This window comes from Buteo buteo, chromosome 12 (assembly GCF_964188355.1).
Source record: "Buteo buteo chromosome 12, bButBut1.hap1.1, whole genome shotgun sequence".
Classification (NCBI taxonomy): Eukaryota; Metazoa; Chordata; class Aves; order Accipitriformes; family Accipitridae; genus Buteo; species Buteo buteo.
Genome location: NC_134182.1, coordinates 27,231,434 through 27,255,030, shown reverse-complemented (window position 1 = coordinate 27,255,030; position 23,597 = coordinate 27,231,434). Strand labels below are relative to the sequence as shown.

Below are 23,597 nucleotides of genomic sequence, written 5' to 3'. Positions count from 1 at the left end.
GTAGTTCTGGTGTCCGTCTCCCGAGGGGAAACGTTGGGGGAGCGAGCGATGATAGGAGCAAGGCCCGTTGTCCGGAGCAGAGCCGCGAGCAGTCGCCTCCCCCGGCCCGGCTGCTCTGAGGTGGTTCAGCCGCCCGTCAGCAGCAGCACCACGGTCACCCAGCACCCCTCCGCCTGGCCGGGGGCACACACAGCGAGGACAGCAGGATTCGGGCCACGGTGACCCTCTGGGGTCACGTCTCTGCCACCGCCGCGCTGCGGCCTTCCCTCACGCGGGGTCGGGGAGGTGCCGCAGACTGCCCCGCGCTTGTGCCGCGCCCTGTGAGCTTGCTCGCTGCAGGGCTGCTTGTTAGCGCGAGCCCAGGAGTTCTGCAGAGCTTTTCTCTCAACAGGCCAGATCCCCACCAGAAATCAACACCTAGGCTATTTCGGATTAGTTACATGGGAACCGATGAAACTCCAGCAAATAAATGGATTGCACTGACAACCCTGAGAGTTATCTGCGGCTTTATTGACACACTAGGCATGTTCTTGTAATACGATCCATTACAGATCTTAATATTGCAGCACATTTTGATGGGTTTCACTCTTCAAGCATCATAGGACTGCCACCAGGTCCTTGGGGGAAGGCCTCCTCCTCTGTGCTCTCCTCCAGTGCTAATCGTCTCTTTCTGCCCCGACGCCCTGTTCCTGCTGTAGTCCTGGGTGTGCTTGATTCCTCGTTTGGCTGGGCAGCTCTTTGCTCAGGAGCATCCGTTTTTTCTGGTTTAGCATGTGGGACTCCTCTTATTCTTCTGAACATGAAACAACTAGAGTTTTTACTTACTGCTTCTTTCACAATTTGGGAAATCCTAGATTTATTTTTTCTCCTCGACCTCAACAGAGGGGGTGAAAAGACAAATTGAGAAGACAAGTCCGGGTCTATATCCTTAAGCTGCACAGGATGGTCTTCTTTTCCAGCTAAAATGACAAGGCATTCTTAACATTCATGTACGTTATACATAAACGACAGTGACATTAAATTACAGCTAATAATCAAAAGCACAATAGATTCCTGACATAAAAGGTCCAATTGGGTTTATAAAAAATGTGCAGGTATTCTTCGCCTAGTAACTGCCTCTTGAGATCCATTCTTTTACATTATATAGTGAAACAAAAATAAGCCAGTGTAGCCATTTTACCTGCCCTTACATAATGAAAGATACTATGCTCAAGAGGCATCGACAGTCCTTACTCATCTCAAAAAATATTTTTTTATCATGTACTCCAATACAAAGAACCCCATGAGCAGTGACTTCACTAACAAAGTATATGCCCATGAAAAACAATCCTATAACTAAACAGCTGTATAGTTTGTTGCAAGTTGCAGCTCATGTTAAGTTAAAACATTAACAGAATTTGAAAGCATGTCTCCTTTATTTCTCCACTGGGGGGAAGTGATGACAACCACATATTAAGATATGTCCTCCAGTTTTCAAAACAGATAGACATTCAGCTCATGACAAAAAATTAAGCTTAAATTTCATTTCAGTGTACTCAGATCAGCCTCCTCTCCTGTCTCCACCACAGCTAGCCAGGCAGTCATACAGAGTTCAGAAAAAAGATGAAATGCCTCTTTCCCAATTTTTTATTTCCTATGGTTATACTCTTACCATACTTAAAGCCATCCTCACAAGCTGTTTTCTGTGGTTTACAAAACAGCAATATGCCCTATTTTGCATATAAACATAGTGCACCTACCTTTACATTTCTTTGTCAGCTTTGTGAGAGGAGGAGAGAAAAGGAAGGACTCTTTTTCCTCAAGAGACAGTTTCTGATGCATAGAAGTTTTGCGGGATCTGGCTCTTGTAAAACGATCTGTTAAAGCATGTCCTGATGGGTTTCTGTCTTCAGGCAGCAAAGGACTGTCACCAGCTCCTTGGGGGAAGGCCTTCTCCCCTGTGCTCTCCTCCAATACTGACTGTCTCTTTCTGCCCCAATGCCCTGTTCCTACTGTAGTCCTGGGTGTGCTTGATTCCTCGTTTGGCTGGGCAGCTCTTTGCTCAGGAGCATCCGTTTTTTCTAGTTTAGCATGTGGGACTCCTCTTATTCTTCTCTTAGGAGTATCGAGGATTCCCACTTTCCCACCTGCACACATGTCTTCCTGAGCAGAGAGAGATTCTGTGTCTGCCAGGAGATTTTGTGCCTGCTTCCTAGCACTTCTCCTCGGAGTGACGGGAAGTTTGAATTCTGTTTGAGGAAGCGATGATTTAGACAGATCAAGGTCAGAATTTTCTGAAACTTCTGATGAACTCATCTTTCTTCTTCTGCCTCTTTGAGTTGCCACCGGTAAAAGGAGTTGGGCACTAGGCTGCACCTCTTGATCCTTGACAATATTTTCCATAAATTGTAAATTAACGCTTTTCAGTTTTCTTGCACTTCTGCTGGGACTGACTGACGTTTTTATCTTATGACCCGTGTCAGTCTGGCCAGTTTCTTGACCTCCTGCTGAACTTTTCCCTCCTCTAGTCCTTTGGGAAGTAGCAGAAGCGATAACGCTACCTTCAGCAAGAGAAGTTTCCTCATTAGCCTCTCCCAAGAGTTCAGCTGCAGCTTCCTTCGCTCTCCTTAATCTTCTTCTTGGAGTAGCGGCTACGGACTGTGTAGGGAGGGACAATGTTTGTCCATCAGAAAGGCTGCTTTCTACTTTTCCTGCAGTACTTGGTTTAGGCTTCCTGCCTCTCCTAGGAGTAACAGGCATCACAAGCGTTTGCTCCTCTTGAGCATTTTCTTCCGTTTGAAGACTAGAAGTCTCAGGTGCTTCTTTTGTTCGCCTGCTACTTCTCCTAGGAGACAGTGCAAACAGACCTGGTTTGCCTGTCTTCAGTAGCTGCTGAGTGCCTGCCGATGGAGTACTTAGCCTTCTACTCAGCTGTCCCCTTGCACGTGTTCCAGGAGCGATGCCGTACTCTACTTGACGTACGCTGGTTTCGTCTTCCACTCCTTCCGGCACAGTTCTTAAGGGAGCTTTTGCCTTCTGGAATCCAGTTACCTTTTTACCTATGGTTTCATGAATAGATTGTTCTGCAACTTCAGATGTAAATTCTTTACTTCTTGTGTCTTTGATTGCATCCGGTAAGTTCTCAGCAGTAGCTGCCTTAATGGGTTCAGGCACATACGGGAGCGACTCTGCAATATTTTGAGATGCCTGATCACTAGTTACAGTGGACACCGAGTTGGTAACATGTTCTTGGTTTTCAGTATTGCCTAAACTGTTGACAGGTTTTTCCTCTGTTGTTGTGCCAGCTGCTTTAGAAGCATCTACTAATGTAGGGTCTCCCATCTCTGCTTCACCTTCTTCTCCTTCCAAGACTAAAGTAAAATTATTCTGAGATAGAAAAAGCTCTCCATCTCCCTCAGCTGCATCACATTCACCATCTCTGTTATCAGGCAAATGACATGCAAACTGTTGCTCTGTACTATCATAGCTGTACTGAAGATTGCCTGAGGGATGTAGTTCACTACATGGTGATGTTTCAGGTGCTTCTTCTGAGGTTTGTGCCTTAACCGCACCATCTTCAAGAACCTAAAGTTAAAAAAGGTCTCTTAATGCAGTATCAGTTACCAAACAGACTAACTTCAGGCTGAGCTAGATGAAGCTGAGGACACTGAAATGCTGCTTTTCCTTTCCGATCACCACCAAATGTAAAGTTAGAAACATACCATGTACTCTCTACTACAGGTAAAAGTTTATGCGTTTAAGGGACAGAGAACAGAGTATCCCGTGTATGCAATCACATGCTCCATTTCTGATACTTCTGTTCATGACTAACGATTTGCCACCACCCGTGAACAAAGTGAGCAGTTTTACAATACAAGCTGTACACCCAGCTGGCAGTAATCATCACATTGCAGTACTTTCCGCACTGACTACAAATCCACACAGAGTGACCGACTCTGCATCTAACGGGGCAAAGTACAACGATGTCCCCCAAGCTTAAAGTTTCGCTCATCATAGGTGTCACCGCAACACTTAGTCAAACTGGCCAGGTATCACATCGCACAACTCAACACCGCACTTTAAGGAATCACTTGGATTGCAGGAGACAACACATAGATTCTAAATACCTCCATCGCAGCCTTTGTAGCTCCCCGTACTGAGCAATTATTCTCTCCTGCTAGAGCCACATGAGACACTCAAGCTTTTATGCTGAGAGCAAAAGTAGTCTCTGTTATGTATTTCAAGTGACGCAGGTGGCCAAGGTAATTTAATCAACGCGTGAAGACCTTTGCCCAACCCTCTAAGTTATAGGGCTAGCCAAAGAGGGCAGAAGGAGGAAGCCACTCAGCGGGAGTCTCCATAGAATCTGCTTATTTTCTTGCCTCCTGCCTTGCCAAAAGTTGCTAAAGCATCATCTTTGATCGTATTCTTAAACAGTTGTTCAACCCTAAACAAGACCTGAACGACATGCAGGAGACCTCGCATAGGACCATGCTGGTTTCAGCAGCCCAAGGATATGCAAATTTTCAAAGTCCTCAAACACTATTGGAATTAGCCTGGCAGAGAAGGGGAAGATGCGGGAAGATTTCTCCTCCCTAGGCTGGCTCCCCAAGGAGAAAAGGTAAAAAGTGGAATCATTAACAGTCTCCAGGCGATGGCACCCGAAGGACGGAGATGCCCCCCATAGGCGGGCTCGCCGAGGAAAAAAGCTAAAAGCTGTAATTACTGATAGTTTCCGATGGATGGCTCCCGAAGTACGAAGGTGACGGCAATACCGAGTACAAATACCAGACTAGTTTCACGACCACCAGCAATTCTACCCTGTCATAAGCCGGCGTTACAAAGTGCAACGACAGGGTAACTCCAGCCCGGTTCCCACCGGCCATTAACAGCACGGCAGGGAGCACAGACTGCAAGCGAGGTATTAGCGCAAATTTGAGAACAAGTGCATGTAGTTGCGCAACACGCATCTAGCAACATGCCACGCTTCAAAGCTAAATTCGAGAAATACTAGTCATAGAATCATAGAATCGTAGAATCATTTAGGTTGGAAAAGACCTTCAAGATCATCGAGTCCAACCATTAACCATGCCCACTAAACCATGTCCTGAAGTACCCTGTCCACTCACTTTTTGAATATCTCCAGGGATGGTGACTCAACCACTTCCCTGGGCAGCACATGCCAATGTTTGACAACCCTCTCAGTCTGCATAAACTTTCCTTTTATGCTTACAAATCTACGACCAAGAAAGTAGTAAGTAGTTTGTCCTAAATTCAGTGAAGGTAGACAAGCCAAAAAGACACGTTTACGTATAACTCAGTAAGAACCACTCATAACGAAAGCAGGAAAACCTTCACTCTACTGCTACAGGAATGACTGCAGCAGCTTTGTGACCGTCTCACGTACCGGCTCCCTTCTTCCCATCACAAATTCTCCATTTACTCCCATAAGTGAGTGATTTATGTATTCCCAAGTCTATAATCATCTTCTCTAGAGCGTTGTCCTAAACCCCAAAGCCGAGACGAGCGACGTAAGCGACTGCCTATTCAACTTCATCTGAAATCTGCGACACCGAAAAGCATCTTCTGTTGCTTGAGACCAATCTATTTGTGCTACGCCTACCTTTCAGTTTGTATTTCACTCTAACTATTACTAATTCCCGTGAGTACAACCCTACAGGAAATCGACAGCATACTCTATGTGGTACTTAGAGGACATCCACAATGAATCCAAATCACTCATCGGCCCCAGCAGAAGTGAGAACAATGGGGAAAACCTGCCACAACTGAGGAATCTCTGGCTCTGATTTTCAGCCCTTGTGAACAACCTTTTAAAATTCATACTTTACAAAGTTGAGATGTTAAAACCCCCGCATTTTCACACGCACACAAAAAGAGTTTTAGGCAGCTGGAAATATCTTGACACTGAAATTAACTCATTACTGGGAATTCTCTTTATGTTAATAAGGAACAAATAGCAAAGGATCTAAGCACCCAAATCATTCTGAAAATGAGTTTGGTTCCCACGCCATTTTGTCATTTGGTAAACGGCCTCCGGTATTGAAAAGCTGCACTCCCCAGCTTTTCTTATTGTCTTTAACATTAAAACTATTTCTTTTTTTAAGTCAAATAAGAAACATTTACAGTCTAGCAAACCAAATGAAGGCATGGTGATTTTAAAAAATATTTAGGCGGGTTTTGGCACTCCTACAGCTCTCAAAGGCCCAAGTCTTGACAGGTTCTATTCTGTGTTATCGGTACAGCAAATGCGTAGGAGAAAAACCTATCTGCCCTTACCCAACGAGGTTTGGACTTGTGTTACCCAGCTAAAGAAACTGAGACGGTTTTGCGTGCCTTCTAATCGTCAGTTAGACAGGACTGTCCTCAATTTGCAAGGTGTTTTCTCTTTAGTAGAAAATGGGAAAATAGTTTACTTACATTAATTTCCTCAGTTTTAGGAAGATTGTTAGAAACAGTTACTTCTTCCTGTGGAAAAGGAACGTTTCCTTCATCTCCAGCTGCTTCTGGGTTACGTTCTTCAGGTAAATCCACACACTTCCCCTCAAGGCAATTTTCTGAATGAGTACTGACCACTTCCTCGCTGTCAAGGATACGTATCACAGCTGGAAGAGATTTATATCATTTTAACTTAACTGCTCTATAAATGAGATGCGTTTAAGCAACAGGAAGTAACAGAGGGAGCAGGAGCCAAGAATACAGTTCTCCATCCTGCCACATACATCGGGCTTTCCCCAAACGCTAGAAACCAGAACCATCTACCTGGCAGCTAGTTATTCTTCACAGCCTGAGTACTGAGGGATGCATCATCTTTCAAAATAGTAACTCAAGCAGCAGATCCCATAGCACACAAATTAGTAGTGGTGTACAACACCGAAATACATAATGATCTCTCCTTCTAATATTTGACATTCTACCCGTTTTCTCAGTACCTTTATCCAGAACAGGAACATTGGCTATGCATTTTCTACAAGGACTTTCTCTGAGGAGGGTATTCTTCTCTCTACAGTTTAATGAAAGGTAGCAGTAACATGCTAGTACTACTTCAGTCTGAGACACCTGTAGCGCTATGGCAAACTGCATGTTTTATTGAGGCCTTCAGCTGCCTTAACTCACATAACATCTCCCACATACTGTACGTACATTCACCCTCTGCCTGCAGGGATTCAGAAAGCTGTGTGTTTGTTGCAACTGGTATGGCTTTTTCTTCTGATGAAGAGGACATTTTGGACTCCTGCTGGTTTGCTTCACTGCATGAGCAGAAAGAGAGAAATCCATCACAAAGCTTCAAAACAAACCTTGAAGAGCTTTACAAATTACTTTCTCACTGTAAGGTCTTCCAGTTTCCAAACAGAAAAAAACTAAGGAAAATGAGAAATTCCTTTACCAACACATCGACATTCAATTCCCGACTCATCTTGTGCAACGAATCAAGTACTTAACATTCTTCCCAGCTATCTCACACTGGATAATAACATAACAACAGAGTTGTATTAAAGAATAATATATTCTTTGTCTTCTGTAGAAAGAGTGCAACTGCCATACTCGAGGTCTAGAACCAACTGAACAGAAGTTTGTGCCACTGTAAGTTACCACTTGAAATTAAGGGTTATTTCATCGCTAACGTCTCTCACTAAGCAGTTGCAGCTTTTAAAGTACCTGCTGAGAAAACTGCTTCCCTTTCCAGAAACAAACAGGTGCTAATTGACCACACACAGAAAATAGAAATTAAGTGTATAAAATACTGCCAGAAAGTATTCAAGCCCCACAATAAACCCACTAAAGTTACAGGAATCTCAGGTGTAATTTGCACCGACATAACATTCAGACAAAAGCAGGGCTTCTCTTCACAGTATCTGCTTAGTAACCCCCTCAAACTGTAAAAAGGTGCATATAGCCTGCTGAACAAAATCCTTATCCCGCTACTTTGGGGTCTGCAATGATTTGAGAAAAAAAGGCTCAAACTGACAGCTCGTCAATTTGACTTCTCTTCATGCCACATTAGTTCTGTCCACAGACAGAAAGGAACAGGAAACCTGTTGTATTTAAGAACACAGGAGAGAACCAATACCAGCTCAAAAATCATAGTTTTCAAACACAGGAAAGCCAGCAGTCACATGTTGTGTGAACCTAAAGGTGTATCTATATTTCATAAACTTACCCTTCACTTGCAGTCCCAGAAGTAGCAGCCTCAGCAGCTTTAAACAACCATTTACCATCCTCAGGAAGGGTAAGACGGTCAGCATTTGATTCTTCCACAAATCCTACAAAAACAGACAGATGGGTGACTTCCCTGTTGCACTTAACATCATTTCTTTCAAAATGCTCATATGATTTTCGAGAGAGCCGTAACGCATTTCACCTAGGATGGTGATCTAACAAAATAACGCTACCAAGACTTCAACTGCACAGAAGGTCTGAGTTCTTCTGTCCAGTAAAACCAGAAGTCTGATGCATAGTTTCCGTCAAGAAAACAACATGGCCATTGACATTCTGTTTACAAACTCAACTTGATATGTTACTGACCTAATACATAAAAACCTCAGGAAACATCCCTCCTTCTTAAAATTGGGTCAGAAGTTTTTCTTATTTCTCTTTGGATATTTAACTCATCCCAGCAATGCTTCTTTCCTTTCCTGATTTCGTTTCCCCTCTTCTACAAGAATGCATCTAAGGTCGTCTCCTGTTCTTTTCTCTAGCGGTTGACTGGTGGTGTTGAAACCCAACTGCTTGCTAGCCTGTTTTTCTCTCAACAGGCCAAATTCTAGAAACACCCTCCTCCTTTTCTTCTTTGTTTCTGCCATCTGCTTCCTCCAGATCCAACAATTACCTTTGCAGACAGTACGCAGGACTGGGATAATTTTGCTAGCTCAGCCCAAACAAGAGCTATACTGACTGCCCCCTAACGCTTCCAGAGTACCGAAATTGTACAGAACTGTTTGTACCATAGTCCGGCAATGACAAACTTTCTTCATAAGGTTATTCTTTAATGATTAGGACCTTATCATTGTTTTTAAGGAAAAGCACCCTTGATTTCTTGTCCAAACACAGGGCAGCTAAAAGCAGACAGGCAAATGTTTTGACCTATCTTACTAGAAACACTCAGACCTGGAGAACCCCTTTTACCCATGTACACGGAGTCCCTGTCTGGGCACTGCTCTTATTGAAAAAGAAAAGGAGCTGAGGAGCTTCAGGAGCAGCAGTGACTCTCCAGGATCCTCCGGAATCATCTCAGGCTTAGGACTGAATCAGGCTGCATATGATGCACTGATACCGGAGTACACGCTCCCCGCTACAAACTGTTTCGAGACCTCGGACGCAGAACTCCGACACTTGCATACCTCTCCCAGGAATAGCAAACTTTTGTTCTAAGGAGCTGAGCGGACTGAGCTCTGTTTGTCCAATCCTGACTGTAGCTGTGTTTACACATCTTCTCCCTGTTCCTGCACCACTGTCATTCCCAGCTCTTCATCACTGCTCACCACCTAGTGAGCTACATCTCTTCTAATCTGCCAGCAGACCTGCTCATATGAACACATCTTCAGCAGCTGCACTGGCTTGAATGAGTTGAATTGAGCTGAATTACCAAAGACCAGCTGAAATAGGTTTGGAAAAGGCTGCAGAAGCTGTTGAGCCAGCAAAAGGAGCAAACATGGCTGTAATGAGAAGCAGATACACAAGCAGACTCACTTCCCAAAGAAAACTACTTAACTGAGCACTAACGAGGGGGGTAAAAAAACAAAACAACAAAAAATTACCTATCTAGTCAAAGCACGCCATAGGCTAAACGTGCTGTAAAAGAACCTGCAGCCTACAGAAGTCCCCCTAAAACAGAACCAGAAGCCTAAGTTTTCAGCTTGTACCCCTCTCAAAACTCCCACAAGTCGCTGCTGCCTCTCCGCTGCAATTACACACAAGAAATGCCAGCCAAAAGCAGTATACATGCAGAATGTCCACGAGACCTAAAAAAGGGCTCAAAACACAGTGGCAATTTTAAAAGCCTAGGACAAGGAAGTGCCTCGGACATTTGTGAATGCTCATCATGGACTGTTGCACCCGTCAGTAATTTAGCCTTTTGAAGACATTTGAAAAATGCAGAAGCTTAGGTTATCATAGCAGGAAACACACCAGCTGCTTTTCTCAGTTCTGATGAATCTGGTTGTCCCATCGGGAAGGGTTTCTCTTCAACTATTTCACTGTCTTCCTCCTTCTCCAGTTCTTCAAAATCGGCAGTTTCTTCAGCGGAAGAATTAGCTGGATTAGCAGCTATAAAGATGACTTCATCTTCAAAATCGCCAGGTGATTTTGCATCATGATACTCCAAAGCAGCTTGGTCTGACCTGGCAGAGAAGTTACTGTTTTCTTTGCTGACATCCGTTTTCTCCAAACCGTCTCCAGACTCTTCCACTTCAGCACCACCTTCCTCGGGATTGCTCAGAGGAAACAGAGCTGGTTTATCTCTACTTTCCGACCAAGCATCCTCCACCACTCCGTGATGATGCTCAGATGAAACTCCAGATGGTGCTTTGTTATCTTCCGTTACCTTTATTTTTTAAAAAGAAAGTTCACAATCAAGATCACACATATGCTTTTTGTCAAAGCAAGACAAAAAAAAAAGAACAAATATATACCGATATTTGTCAGTTTTGCAAGTGTCGCCTTAAGCAAGGCGCTACAAAATTAGTTCTCATGCTAGCACTATCTTAGCTTTTAAAGCAGAGTGTAAAAACCAATCCCACTGTTGACTGCTTATTGAGTTTCCACAACCTTGGAGAATTAAGATGAAGTGGGCTTTGTAAGTGCTTGCTTACCCTGTCATCTCAAGGCTGTTCATTGGGTTCACTACTGTGTTTTCAAGAAGAGGGAGCTTTGCATACCTAAAATCATAACTCCAAGATTTCTCTTTTTTTATGCTTGCCTTTTCAGCTTGTATGCACTACTAACATATTTTAGCGTTCACTATGCCTGTGGCGTGGAACAAGTAAATTAATCCGGCCACACTGCACTATTACTAAGAACTTCCTACAGGAGAGAGAGCCTCTTCTTACAGTTGACTAGCTCTTTATAACAGGCAATAACAGGTACGATAAAAACAGGTTAAGACAATTTGTTAGTACAGGTACGGAAAGCTCCTCCAGGTAGATACTAGCTTTGGAACATTATTTTGGCAACTGCATGACGAGCTGAATCAGGGAAGCCACCTGACAGAACAAAAGGAGGAGCAGAAGGGGGCAACTTCCAGGTGGACAGACTTCATTTGACAACTACACAAATGCTATCGCTGGTGCAAGGCAAGAAGCAAAACCAAGAACTTTAGGGCTAGAGAAGAGACAGCCATACAGCTCTCTTCATCGGCAGTCTATTTTTACCATAGCTTAAGGAAACCCAGGCCTTGCAAAAAGAGAGACTGAGAGTAAATGCAGCTCATGACTTTTGTTGCTTTCAGAGGTGTTTCATTCACAAAGCTTAACGAACCCAAACAACTGACTCAATCTGTATTCCTTACCCTCCTGCCATACCACCATTTCAAAAGGTATAGCGGGAAGCTGCACACATGCAATTTGGAACAATCACAGCGCCTAGTGATGCTGGAGTAAAAACCACCAAGGTGGCTGGTATTTGTTAAGAATATGTTCCTGCAGGCAGGTGATGTTACAGAAGGTCTAACATAACCTTTTTGGACCAAATTCAAGTCTGCCGTTCTGATTTGCTATTCCAGTTCTCAATATAAGGAGTATTGGAAAACTTGAAAAAAACTAAATCAAATCACAGTCTGTAAAGCCTTTAACTATAAAGATCACTAACTACAGGCCAGCTTACCCCAACAGTCCATTTTGCATTCAAGTTCTCTTCCCTGAAAGATACTCTACGCTCCTTTGCTCGTAGAGGAGGAGGTAGAGATCGTCCTGGAGATGCAGAAGGAGTTGCTAGGGGTGTAGTGCGAAGGCTGGATCTGAGAATAGACCAAGGAGTAAACACAGGAAAACCAGAAGCAGCTGTGGCCAAAACTTTTGTTACTGTTGATAACGGCTTTGGTCTTGCGACTGTAAAGCAAGAGGGGAAAAAATATCAGCCTTGTGTGATCAAAGTCGTGGTCAGTTGTCCATTGTATTTCCCTCCTCTAAAGAATTACCTTCTCTTGAGACCGATGAAGGCAAGTGGTAAGGCTTGGCTCTCTCTCTGGCCAGCTTCCTTTGAACTCTAGGAAGGATCTTGCCACATTGGTGCAATGTAGAATTCCTGGCAACTGCTCTCTCTCTCAAGCCAGGCTCACGATCATTCTGATGAACAAAAAGCATAAAGCAAGAAGGTAACTGATTACAAGAAGTTCACTGCACACAACTAAAGTATTAGTTCAAATTAAACCGAGTTTGTACCAGCAGAGAGGACAAAGTTTAGCCTCTGCACTGCTGTTTTTTCCAAAGGGACAAAAAACTTAATGGTATAAAAACCATGCATTTTATGTTTCTTATGAATCTACTGGCTTCTTTCTTCTTTTTTTTTTTAATTAATGCAACATAAAATGTTAGCGTTCAAATTAACTTCCTGAAGAAACAAGGATATGGCATCTTCTTGTCACAAGCATCAATACGTAGAATCCCTGCAAAAAGCCATCACTGAATTTGACAGAGACTGACATCGCTTAACTGGCATCACTTACGTTGTCATTCCCTTAAGTGGATTAAGAAACTGAAGCATATACATTCTTGCTTGTCGGTATGCAAGTCAAACTCCACAGAGCTATCGAGCACTTAGACAATGAGATGGTTAAGCTACAAATTGCATCTCTAAGGATCTATGTGTACTCAGAAGTCCAATTTTTAACTTACACTCGTTTTTATTGCATGGAACAAAGTATTTCACAAAGCTATGGGACAATGTGCGTACGGCAGTTAACTTAGAACTAAACTTTCCCTCTTCAAGACTGTTCCCAACGTCCTGCTTCCAAAAGGATTCTACGTCCAATAACCACACGCATGCGGGAAATATTCCACAGTCTGAATCGAACAGGGTTTGTGTTAAATACTTCGGTGGTTTCATGTTAAACAAAGCTTACAGGCTTTTGCTTCGGTTGGTTGATCCTGTTTTCTAAAACACAAACCTTAACCACAAGAGGTGTCTCCAGTAAATTCAGCTCCGATGCTCTTGAAAAATTCTTTTGTGAGATGGAACCAAGCATATTTGATTTCAATGGGCTGGATGCCATGAATGAAGTAGAAGCGCTGCATGGTGACTGCCAGCTACCACCCTGTGCTGCAGAACTTGAAGGAACAGGACGAACCACCAAATCCGGCAATCTGTGAAGATACACAATTGAAAATATGAACATAAATAAATACATGAAATAAAATCTTGAGCTGCACTCAAGACATCTGAGATGATACATAACAAAAACATTCAATGAACAAGAAATACAGGTGAACCCGCACTGCTGGGCTGATGGATCAGGCCCATGAACAAGTTACAGGCCTTCTCTTGTTTTTTCATGATTTCGTGACATGTCACACTTAATTTCCTAAATCCCTGCCATCTGAGGCAAGAGTAATGCAATTTTACGTTGCACCAGTGATGTAATTCTCATGTCAGAAGAAAATTCCTCTGCATTTCAATGCTGGGGCCACTTCAAATTCTCCACTTAGTTGTGTCCCCAAGCCGACCTTTTCTTTAACAGGTACAAAGCTAAATTTTGTTAACGGCTGTCCCAACAAATGCGTCGGGCAACTCTGCATCAGGGAGAGGACGTGTTATGACTGGTGGTTCTGTAGCTCTAGGCCTAGAATTAAAAGGAAAATGTAACTGACTTGCACTCCCCTCAAGTCCAAACGTACCAGAATTCAAGTTTCACCTTGAATATACTACCTCTAGGAAAATCATCTGACAACTGCTAGCTTCTTTTTTGCTCTTTATAATTCTGCCCGGTTTTGAGTGAAAAAAAAAAGAAAAAGGCAGAAACGAAGCAGAAGCTGGGCACAAAGTGGTAAAAGATTGCTATTTGATCACACAATCAAGTCTACCAAAACCTGTACACCAATAGCTTGTTGGCAATCATGGGTTTCGTTTCAGCTACCTTAAATTCTGTAAACACTTTTACTGTAATGTAAATAGATGTATTCGCATAAATGAGACTATCATAGCAGAAGAACTCTCGCTCCAAGTATTACTTACGATGAATCGATTCTTAAATGTTATATCTTGTAGGTGCAAAAAAAGCCAAAGAAAGCTTTATTCAGGTGCCCCTTCCCTCCAAAACACTAACATAATTCAAGTGGATTTCTCTCTCTCTCCCTCTCTCCAAACACGCAGCTCAAGACTAAACTTTGTTAAAAGGCTGCTTACCTCTCACGGCATGAGCAACTGGTTTCCTGCTCATTTCCTACCCCTACTTCTCCAATTTTGGACAATACATTACTGATGAACGTTGCTCTTGTACGCACATTTCCTGCATTTGCTTGTTTTGTTACTGTTGATAACGGCTTTTGTCTTGCGCCTGTAAAGCAAGAGGGGAAAACATATCAGCCTTGTGTGATCAAAGTCGTGGTCAGTTGTCCATTGTATTTCCCTCCTCTAAAGAATTACCTTCTCTTGAGACCGATGAAGGCAAGTGGTAAGGCTTGGCTCTCTCTCTGGCCAGCTTCCTTTGAACTCTAGGAAGGATCTTGCCACATTGGTGCAATGTAGAATTCCTGGCAACTGCTCTCTCTCTCAAGCCAGGCTCACGATCATTCTGATGAACAAAAAGCATAAAGCAAGAAGGTAACTGATTACAAGAAGTTCATTGCACACAACTATCTCTGCTATTTCTAATTAGTGAATACATTTCCTCCACAGATACTGTATAATACCGCCACTGCACAGAGGAGCAGCAAGTTCTACTCCTTGGCACACACCAATTTCACCTGGTAATTTCAGCAAAGGGCAAGGCAGACTAGGATAAGAACAGAACCTACAACTTCAAGTTGAAACAATTCTGGCACTCGGCAGAACCTCACTCCGATACGCTTGTTCTCACCTGCAATTTTCAAATGGCTTACAAAATAGCAGGCTTTCCCTTGTTTTTCCTGAAACACCAATGTCCGAGATGACTGAATATTCAGGGCAACTGCAAATTACAGTGGACGCAATGATGTGAATATTAAAACAAGTAAGAAAAGGCTACCTACACACACCTTCTGGCCAAATGAAAGTTTTCAAATGCAGGACCTAAACCTTCCAAGACCACCTTATAAGTGCGATCCACTGGAAAACTATGGTTCCGGAACACAGAAAATGTATCACAGATTCATAACAGAAGTTCGCAAAATGCAAAATTTAATCTGGCTGTTTTGAGAAACAGAAGTTAGATAAGAATTTCTGTCATCAAAGGGGTAAAACAGAAGTTGTGGAGTCGCAGAGCTCATGCTATAACTGGAGGAAATAAAAAGAAAACCAAACCAGCACACAGATTTTACCTGTGCATTGGCATCCAGACTGCTCTCAGCTAGAAAAATAAAGTTGTGTGCAAGATTCAAGAGGTGACATACAACATACTCTTCATGCCACAGAAAGGAGTGACACAAACAGTGTTCGGCAATCTAAACCATTATTCCTTAGATGCAAACAAACTATTTTAAGTGGAGTCAACAATGGTCTGCAACACTTAGTTTATAACTTCACGCAGTAGCTTTGGAGTAGTGAAATATTTTGTTCAACTTTTAGGTTCAGCTGGAACGGAAAGTGTAGAAACTTATTCCTAGTATTTCAAAGAATGGTATAAAAACCAAAGCGTTGATTTTTATTTTATTTACTACCAAAAATGGTTAGTAACACCTAACAGAAACCTGCACACTTGACAGAACTTTCACGCTTACCGTAAGATTAACGTTCATTGAACGATTCGACTGCAGCGCTGGGATATAGTTGGCACGCTGCACATGGTGGTCTAAAGGAAATCTAAGATTCCGGACAGCAGCATCGCTCTGTAAAATCTTCTCCAAACACTCCTATGAGAAATAACACATTTCAAAAATCTGTTATGATTCTGCCTCTTCTCTTTTCAAAGAGACCATTAAGATTTTTTTCGTGTCCACACTTACTTGTTCAGTGCCTGTGAAAGGTAGCTTCAGTAAGTCTTCCATTAGTCCCATCTCCTGACAGATTTCATACACGTGTTTTAACAGCTCTTCGATGTTTAACCTGGTGGCATGTTGCTGCAACAGACCCCAAGCCTCCACCACGCACCTGTAATTCAATTTTTTGAGATGTAAAGGAATATTAATAGTATCACCAAAAAGATGCCCCCAAACGACTGTATTCAGAGTTTAAAGGGAATTTAGGGCATGGTGATTCGCATTAGTTGTTCTCCACCTTTCACAATATTGGAATGCCAAAACGGTGGGATAGGTTTCTTTACCTATTGGACAACAACACCGTGAGGAAAAGCCGCACTTCACTGCTGCTTGACATTGCTGGCTTCATCATCTGTATGTATCTGAGGGCTCGCCTACGCTCTCCTTGGCACATCAGGGATTGAATAATTCTCCTGTGCTGCCATGACACAGTTTTGATTGTGGCTGGATGAAAGAGCAGGGCCAGTGAATTCTGTAGAGGTTAGAGGTCAGGTGTATTATCATATGCACGTGCACGCACGCCACAAGAACATTCAAAAGTATCTTAAGTAAGGGTGGACGTGTGTCAAATAAACTTAGATGACTAACTACTGTAGATAAAAATTCTCAAGTATTTGCAAAAAAAATAATCCAGTTAGCCATACAGAACAAAGCGAGTGTTTTAAAAGGAGTAATTCACACTTTTCCAGAGTAACCAAATCTCTGTGTACAAACACCACTTTCTATAAATACATTACTAAATAATAAGCTATTCTCCCAGACAAACAGATATATTAACTTTGTGACAGGCAAAGAACAACCTTCAGCATCAGAAAGAACATGAATTAGGTTGAACAGTCACTTCTGCAGTCTTCTGCCTCAAACCTTGCTGCTATGATCATAGTTTTAATATTTAAAGTACCTAAAACACTGTCTTTGAGAAAGCGCTCCATCGGTCTGCTGGAAGCAACCTAAATGGATGGCTTTGAAAACTCAAGTATCAAGCATGATTAAAGTTGATTTCTTCTTTGTTTTAATCCATTTCCTGTCAAAGTGGCTAAAAGAGAATTTCAGATTATAACTTATTGCTAAAGATGTCGAAGCAGTATGACAAAAGGGCTTCTAATGTTGTAGCACCTGTTATTAGCTAAGCACCGATTTTTTAAAATCATTTTACAGATTACAGCTTTGGACTGTAAGGGATGTCTAACTGAACTGTAACGTACTTACTTCGTAATCATTGTGATCTAGAAGCCAAAAACCTTCAACAAGCTTAACAAGTCCCCAAGGGATAGCAAAGGCAGTTGGGAAGGAGTCGATTGAAGTCTCTGTTTTATTCGGAAAGGAACGCGTGATATCTAGCAGCAAGTAAATTGTCTGACATCAAGTATCTAGTTAAGGCTAATCAATTTGGAAGACCAAACACTTATCACATCACGTTTCGAAAAACACAGTGAAGTCAGGATATACAAGTGGTAGGAAGCAGAAAATACTGCCGTATTAGTCTTGCCATTTTGAGCTATTCTAACTTGAGGACGGTCAGGTCCTAACCACAAAACTGCATTCTGAATAAATAGCCACAAAGAAATACTCTTTGATTTCTGTAAGGCATTCAGAAAGGTTAACTTTAGATACTTAAATACTTCCGTTGTTACAAACTCAGGCTCCCTCTTTAGTCACTGGAGCTACCAGTTGGACATTCAAAACACCTGAACATCCAATGCTTAATTATTAAAGCAAACAAATTCTACCGTTGGTTTTTTCCTCATTTCCAGAGTATATAGAACAATGTAAATTAAGGTGTCCTTACAAGACAACGTAGCACTGAATGATTGACACTGGATTTAAAACAGTATGCGGATCACTCATCGGTAGTGTCATTTTCTCTTTCTGACATCCGTTTTTAGGGACATATTCTAATAAGACAGCTCTGGGGTACAACCGTTTTTAAACCCCTTGCTCTCTAGGCTCCCCTCTCGGGTTAGGCAGCAAACAACAAAAAGTAATTCTGTATATTTCAGCAGCTTAAAAATTAAGTTTCTGCCCGATGACTTTTCTCTTCTCTCCCTTTCTTATTCGGTGTGCCTGCACTTCTAACAGAACAAAAGCAAGCACTGCTATCTGGGCTGGAAGACGGATGAATTGGGCAAAAATCAGGTACCGGTTAGAAATCCTTCTGCTCTCAAGCAGCACGTATTACTGCATCATCCTAGTAAGCAGCCATTTGCTACAGGTACGGGTGCTTTAAAAAATTAAACACTGTGCTAAGTTTTGAGAAAAACCAAGGGAGATTTTTATCTTTAACATTTCTCAGTAAACCTGTTTTCGCATGTCAGAAAAGACTTTGCAACAAAACATTAAAAAAAAAATCATAAAGAATCCACGGTACAAAGAAATAAAACAATGCTCCTGTCCACGCCTTCATTCTAAACTAAATGTTTTCACTTGCACTGTGTTGGAAGCATAAATTCAAAAACATTATTAAAGGCGCAGGTGACAAACATTTAAGAACATTTATGTGCGTATGCTGAAGGTGTAGTAAAAATAACGAGAAAGGATACAATTGCATGTTTGTAGCTTTCTTCAATGCCTTCTAGCAAATAGAGATCCAGCAGTGCCTGAAAATGAAAAATCAAAAGTTTTTTAAAAACTCCTGTCTTTCATGAATCATGGGCTTTTGGGTGGGGCTTTGGGGGGTTCGTTGCTGTTTTCAGGGAACGTAACACTCACGTGTAAACTAGCAGGTGGGTATTTCCCAGTTCCTCCTTCATCTCTCCGCCACAACTTCTCAACTTGGTCTCCTAACTGGGAAACCATTCCATCAATCATCAAGCAGTCAGAATCCCATTTTCCTCTGGAACAAAAGGTAGCAAGGATTTGGAGAGTCAAACACTAATTCCAGCCTCTCAGTGTAACAGATCTCCTCCAGTCAAACCAAACAGAAAAAAGCTCCCACGAGGCAAAGAAAGTGACAAACACACAAAGGCATGATTATGACTTGAAACGCACATGAAAGAAACGTCCGAGTCAGGTGAAAGATGTTTGTTAGATCATAGTGAATGATTCGAGGAGTTCCAAACAGACATCCTGGAAAGCTCCCCTACTAAGGGACCTTTTCGTTTTCAGGTTCTCTCTTTTGCTGTCTTACTTGTAGTACAAAGGAAGTGTGAACAAAGTTTTTTATGTGCCAGAAATAACCACTCTCCTACTGTCTAACAGAGGAAACGGAACAGTATCAAAAGACCAGGACTATTCTTTAGCGCAAGTCTAATGCCTCCCGTTGGAGTGTCCCAATACACAGCTGTGAGAAGACAACACCGCGGAAAGTTCAGATTTTGTTCTCAGCAGCTCACTTTTGCTACTGAAAAAAAGTTGTTTTCAGAAAGCTGAGCATACAGGTGAAGCTTAGTGTCATCTTAAGCAGCATTTATGTTTCTGTGCACAGACCATTACAACCATGGATGGGTGAAGCTTTAAAAATTGCTTTCTTCACAAGTCCATCACAATCTTTGGCTGACTGCGACACTACCCTTTAATTTCCCCATAATAAGAAGCAGAAAGAGCACACTGGAGGTTGTATGCTTCTAAGGGACATCTGAGCCGGTATGGAAGTTACTTGAGAAGTAAGCTAAGTAAGATGAACTTTAAAGTCAATAGCTACTACACCGCAGCTTGCACCTTAACTCATCTTGCAGCATCCTGTTCTTGTTTGCGGTGCCATAGCCTAAGCTTCTTTAGCTCTTTATTTAGTTTTCAGCACAATTTCCAAAGAAAAATCTATTATCGTCTAATCCAAGGCATATCACCTATATGCTAGTGAGCTAGCGCAGCAAAGAGAGTTCACGTTCAGCAAGTGACTTTTATCCAACAGCCAGTAGAGTGCTAGGTGTGCCAACTACATCGAACTCTGACTATCTCATTAAATCACACAAATGTACTTGTGATTTAGGCCAATACAGTTATTACCCTTGCTCGCTAGTCAATAAACGAGATGAGGTTTGGTTTGGGTTTAAAACTGGCTTTCTTCTCTGTCCAAAACACCTGTTCTGTGAACACCGTGCTTTGCTGAACGGGAGATCGCTGACCCTCTCCTGAACACATGACCTTTTTCAGTAGTACCAAATGATACAGATTGGCCGCTGGATTAAGTACGCTACCAAGAAACGATGATGCCAACAAATGGTACTAAGCAGAGGTATACACAAATGTTGTAACACAGGAAAGTAACCTCCGTGTTCAAGAGAACGCATGCATCACTGAAGCGGAGAGGATTGCCGGCAACTGCATTAAGCAGAGCAAATACCAACTGTTGATAGCAAAGCCACTCACTCACTGCCACTTCTGATTTCGCAGTGGAAGTGTTCTCGAGTTCTCCTGTAAGGCTCACCTTGATAAACGCTCAAGTTTCTGTCGATGACCAGTGTAGTAGCTCTGAATCAGAGGGTAATTGTAGAAAGGTCTACCCAAACGCGCATCATCATCTACAGGCAATAAAGTAAAAGCAAGTTAAAGAAGCAATATCACATGTTGAAACTAAAACGTTTGACTAAAAAGACAGAAGATCATACGAGCTAAGCATCAAGAAGCACAGGCAAGCCTCCCACTTTGAAAGAAGCCAATCCTCTTTCTGCCTTTGCTAACGGAGCGGTGAGACACAAGACTCAACTCCTTCTTCTCTCAAGTGCCATTTCAAGTTTACAATTGAGGTAGCATTCAGAACACGTACTGTAAGCAGAAGCTCACTACAGAAAGGACAATTCTCAAAGGGAATGGTTTCTTAAACATGTCATGTGAGCATTTGTGAGACAATGAAGGCTGACAATAGACTTTATAATCCACCCAAATAAAGAAGTATTGCCGAGGTGTATTTTTTCCTCAGGCAATGAATAAAAAGTTCCAAACACGCAGGTAATGCCTTTGCTGTAAAAACAAGCATTCCAGGATTTGTTGTGTAATAGTAATTTGTTTCAAATCCCAAGTCTTGCAAGCTGTGGACACAAGCAACTCCTTCAAGTCAGAGGCTTATTGCTCTTTCTAAGGAACATCCAGGAAAGAAACTGCTTGCATTATTCTACACTAGGTATTTGAAAAAAACAGTAAAATCTCCGTTTCACCAAAAGAACCTTCAGCACTGACAAAACATTTACAAAAACATGGCTAAGCACATGTTCATCGGAATCACTTACTGGATAGTCTCCCTGTTACAAATGTGTTACAGTTCATGCTTACCTAAACCCTCTGGAAGGAGACTGGATCGACAGAACCAGATGACCACTCGTGCATACAAAGAAAGGAGGCCAGTTACCACCTGCTTGTTTGTCAAGTCTGTAAAACCTGAAAAAAAGGCACGAGATGATTCTTGTTATCCAATTCCTTTCATTTTTACAAACCCCCTTTCATCATCCCAAATAGAAAGTATAAAAGTAACGTGGTAGACATCGCGGTCTTTGCATTTCTCACTCTGTGGCACCTTCTTATTTGAAGAAAAAAAACACATTCACCACCAAACCAAAAAAGCAACCCCTACAAAGAACCAGATTCACTAAAGCTTCAAAGAAAAAAAACCTAAAGCCGGAACTATTACATACACTCACGAATAAGACATTTGTTTTTCACGTAGCGGGGGATTTTTACCGTAGCAAAGGGATAGTCTTCTTTTCCCCTCAATATGCCAAGGACAAGTGATAACATAAAAAGCTACAGAAACTCAAGTAACTTACTTCACAAGTTACTCATTTGTGCTTCCTTTGTATTTTCTAGCAATTTGCAATACAACATTCGCATGCAATTATAAATTGCTAGCTAAGAATTAAAAGGAATCATTTGCAGCGCTACCACATCCGGTTGCTGGAATCTCCACCCAGCTGCTTACACAGCTTCTCGCTGAATGTAGCCTCCCCTACCCACTTGCATGAACTCCACAACCAACTGTTTCCCTGAAATCAACGCGTATTAAGTGGTAGTCCCAACTTCTCAGATTTCAGCCCCTTCTCCCAGTTAAATTTGGCTGTCTTCCAATCATCAAAACCAACAGAAGCTCATCTTTCCACACTTACAACTCAAGCATAATTCCAAATCTTAGTAAAACATACCAAAGATTTCATATATACGATTACAAACCTTTTTCAGTAAGCTCTTGTGCTTCTGTTAGAAAACAGGTTAAGACCGTGCTCAGGTTGCTCCAAAGCAACTGGCAGTGCTGAAGAGACTGTAACGTCTGCGGGTCAACAAAGTTGCGAGAGCCATCAAACAGCGGAACACCTTTTCAAGAATAAATATTACATCATTAGCCTTCAGAGCAATTTCAGAGTTTCAAAGTACGCTTAAAGAACCCCGTGCAGTACCATATACCGCCACGTTCCTGAATAAGCTCAATTAGAAAGAACCATTTTGTGTTGGCAGAATGACTACACTAGTACTCACATATTTGGCCAAACTCATCTTTTGCATAGATCACTTTCTTCCATGTCCACTCAAGAACAAACTGTAAATTAGCAGCAGAACTTGGCTGCGCTTTAAAAAAAGAAAACAAAAAAGAAATGAATCGACAATTGCAAACTAGAAAAATATATAACGTAAGAACAACGTAAGAAGTATTACCTTCAGATGCCCAATGTTTAATGCATCCAGTCAGAAGTTCTAAAGAACCTGTCTGGACGGCAGCTGACAATACCGCTTCTAACTGCTCCTCCTAAACGTAACCGACAAAATAAACTGAGAATCTTACATGCTTTCAATATCTGAACCAGTAACAGCAAGCGTTTGTTTCTAACTGTACACTCATTCAGACATCACACAGTCCACTAGTACACACGCAGCTAATTCCACATTCCTTTTCTTAACTCTAGCCACAGGCTGCACTGCTTGTTGGTCTGAGAAACACGTTAAACTTTCCCTCTAACATTTCAACTTACTGAAGGCTGATTCTAACCTTTATTTGCATGCCTCTGCAGTATAGTCTCAGTTTACCGAGTTCCAACTATTTCTGGTAACATCCTCTGCTAATACCCGTCACGCATTTTGCACGTAGAAGTTTGCCATCAGGAATGCGTGAAGGGGACAGAGCAAAGACAACGGTGCAACGCTTGCACGGAAACGGGGAAGCTAAGGGCAAGCAGCTTCCTAGACTCTGAAGACATGAAGCAGTTCAGACACCCAAAACTTTACCATTTTCTAAAATGACAGAAAAAGACGTGACACATTTAAATTCTAATAGGTTTAAATTGTAGGCTGCTCAAATACTGTATTATAATGCAGTGGTAATCCTTGAGAAGGATAATGCACAGCTATGCACAGACGTGCGATTATTAAGTAGCAGCTTATTTCAGCTGGTGGTGTGATTACTTCTTTCAGGTGAAATGACCCTTCACAAAATTTTACTTCTTTCTTTTTGTTTTTTTCTTTGTTTGTTTTTTTAATGTGGTTTTTTTTAAACACATTCAAAAGTAGCTTTCCCTTCTAGGCAAAATCATTACATTCAAAGCAATTTCTACACATTAGAATACACACATGATA

At 42.0% G+C, this 23,597-nt stretch overlaps 1 protein-coding gene across 1 annotated transcript; it reads right to left on the bottom strand.

Moving 5' to 3' along the window:
* Positions 1–469: 469 nt before the first annotated feature.
* On the bottom strand, positions 470–18,899 carry LOC142037701 (protein ELYS-like). The gene is made up of 17 exons (XM_075042184.1): positions 18,813–18,899; positions 18,644–18,700; positions 17,313–17,459; positions 16,388–16,575; positions 16,071–16,215; positions 15,846–15,977; positions 14,575–14,722; positions 14,335–14,485; positions 13,685–13,771; positions 13,096–13,319; positions 11,818–12,014; positions 10,126–10,540; positions 8,159–8,261; positions 7,141–7,247; positions 6,418–6,602; positions 1,740–3,564; positions 470–959 (listed from the first exon to the last, which is right to left on the bottom strand). The coding sequence occupies exons 1-17, from the start codon at positions 18,897–18,899 to the stop codon at positions 583–585; spliced, it is 4,575 nt and encodes a 1,524-aa protein (XP_074898285.1). The 3' UTR covers positions 470–582.
* Between the last annotated feature and the right edge of the window lie 4,698 nt (positions 18,900–23,597).

Coding starts and splice junctions, on each gene's coding strand:
- LOC142037701 (XM_075042184.1), bottom strand. CDS start 18,899: ATGGTTTCCCAGTTAGGAGACCAAGTTGAGAAGTTGTGGCGGAGAGAT. Junction 13,320..13,684: donor GTTGGGACAGCCGTTAACAA/AATTTAGCTTTG, acceptor ATTTATGTTCAT/ATTTTCAATTGTGTATCTTC. Junction 7,248..8,158: donor TCTGGGACTGCAAGTGAAGG/GTAAGTTTATGA, acceptor CTGCTCATGCAG/TGAAGCAAACCAGCAGGAGT.